This window comes from Pundamilia nyererei, unplaced genomic scaffold, assembly GCF_000239375.1.
Source record: "Pundamilia nyererei isolate P.nyererei 1_Seehausen unplaced genomic scaffold, PunNye1.0 scaffold00632, whole genome shotgun sequence".
Taxonomy (NCBI): Eukaryota; Metazoa; Chordata; class Actinopteri; order Cichliformes; family Cichlidae; genus Pundamilia; species Pundamilia nyererei.
Window position 1 is genome coordinate 77322 of NW_005188033.1, and position 1588 is coordinate 78909.

General features: G+C 40.9%; 1 protein-coding gene across 1 annotated transcript in view; it reads right to left on the bottom strand.

Annotated features, from left to right (window-relative positions):
• Window positions 1-1576, bottom strand: part of LOC102207962 (butyrophilin-like protein 2) — an 11529-nt gene extending 9953 nt beyond the window's left edge. The window contains exon 1 of the mRNA XM_013907946.1: window positions 107-1576. Within this exon, the coding sequence (XP_013763400.1) occupies window positions 107-559 (453 nt within the window). The 5' untranslated portion in view covers window positions 560-1576. The remainder of the gene's footprint in view (window positions 1-106) is intronic.
• Between the last annotated feature and the right edge of the window lie 12 nt (window positions 1577-1588).

Genomic DNA, 1588 nt, shown 5'->3' on the forward strand with positions numbered 1-1588 from the left:
AAATCAGAGCTTCTTCTACTTCTAATATGACAGCTGTACAGACAAACCAACCTTTGACTTTGAGCAGCACAGTTTTCTTTCTGATGAAGGTTCCCTTCCTCCAGACCAAACACTTGTACTCTCCACTGTCAGCATCTGTGGGGTATTCCAGGGTCAGACTGAGGTCTCCAGTTTTCAGCAGGTCTTCATTCATCACAGTTCGGCCTCTGTAAACTTCGTGCTGTTCTTCATATTGGTTTTGGCCGTTCGTAAACACGTGAGCCTTCTGGAACGGCTCGTAACGTTCCCATATCACTTGAATTTCCCCCGACAGGTTTTTTGTGGTTTTGAAGGGCAGCGTGACAGATGTTGCCCCCTCCTCCACCTCCACCTTCACTGGAATCACTGAAAGAACAACAAATACAGACAGCAGCAGGTTTTCAGAGGTGTAGATAAAGCTGAAGGACAGAAGCACATCAGAGCAGGAGGAACAGTAACATCCCTGTTTTACAGGATGGGGTTTTAAGATATCATGGACATGCACATTGATTTGGGATTCTCCTTGATGATGGAGAACCATCTCTCCTCCTGATCACCTCGACCCCAAGAAGCTGCTCAGAGTTTTCATCGTGTATGAAGAGGACACTATTTACTACTTCCTTCATTTCAGCTGAGTTCCCCTGTGTGAAAGCACGATTTCCTTTAATTCAGCAGCGCTTTGGAACTGAAGCAGGCTGGATGTTGACATGTCTGACTAAAGCTAACAGAGCACAAACCAGAGGACAGCTGAACCTCAGGACTGAACTAAAGAAATCCCAAACTCTGAAACCTCCCAGAGACTTTTCCCTGCATTATGAGTTTAACACGATGGATACATGGTGTCTGTTGGTGGTGTTTGTGAAGTTATGTCACATAAACACTATGGATTTGTGAAAACTGTGTTTATTTTAAATGAAGAGGCTTCAGTATATTTAAGTTAAGCTGTCCTGAGACTCCAACTGCTCAGCTGATCTTCTTAGTTTAATCCACTCGCACAAGCTGAATATTCTGTGAACCTCAGGTGGGTGATGTTTGCAGCTGGCAGTTAATAGTTGGATGTTCTGTTTGTCTTTGTGCTTTTCTGTTGTAAAGACTTGTTGGAGTCTTGAAACACTTTCATTTTCATTAAGCAATTCCTTATAAAGCCAAAGTAGTTCTCACTTTAGATCATCTAGAACAAAAGACATTAACTATTAACTGCCTGAAATACCCATGATATGAAATATGAAATAAGTATTAACAAAACATGTATTAAAGCAAACAAATGTGCTTTTAAATACTTTGTTCATTAGACGTATAAAACAGACTTAATCAAGATTCTATATTTATATTGATATCAATTTATATCTATCTGTTTATAAACTAAACACTAAGGATGAGTATTACTTTATGAATGATTCATTAAGCACTCACTACCTTACTAATGCTGCAGACATGTTGGATGAAGAGCAGAAGCACAGACAGACTGAGCCTCCACAGTCGGCCATGTCTCACACACATCAGCACAGAAACCATGAAGATCTCATGTGTCTGAACATCTGAAGCTCTCCACCACATGACTGAGCACAAC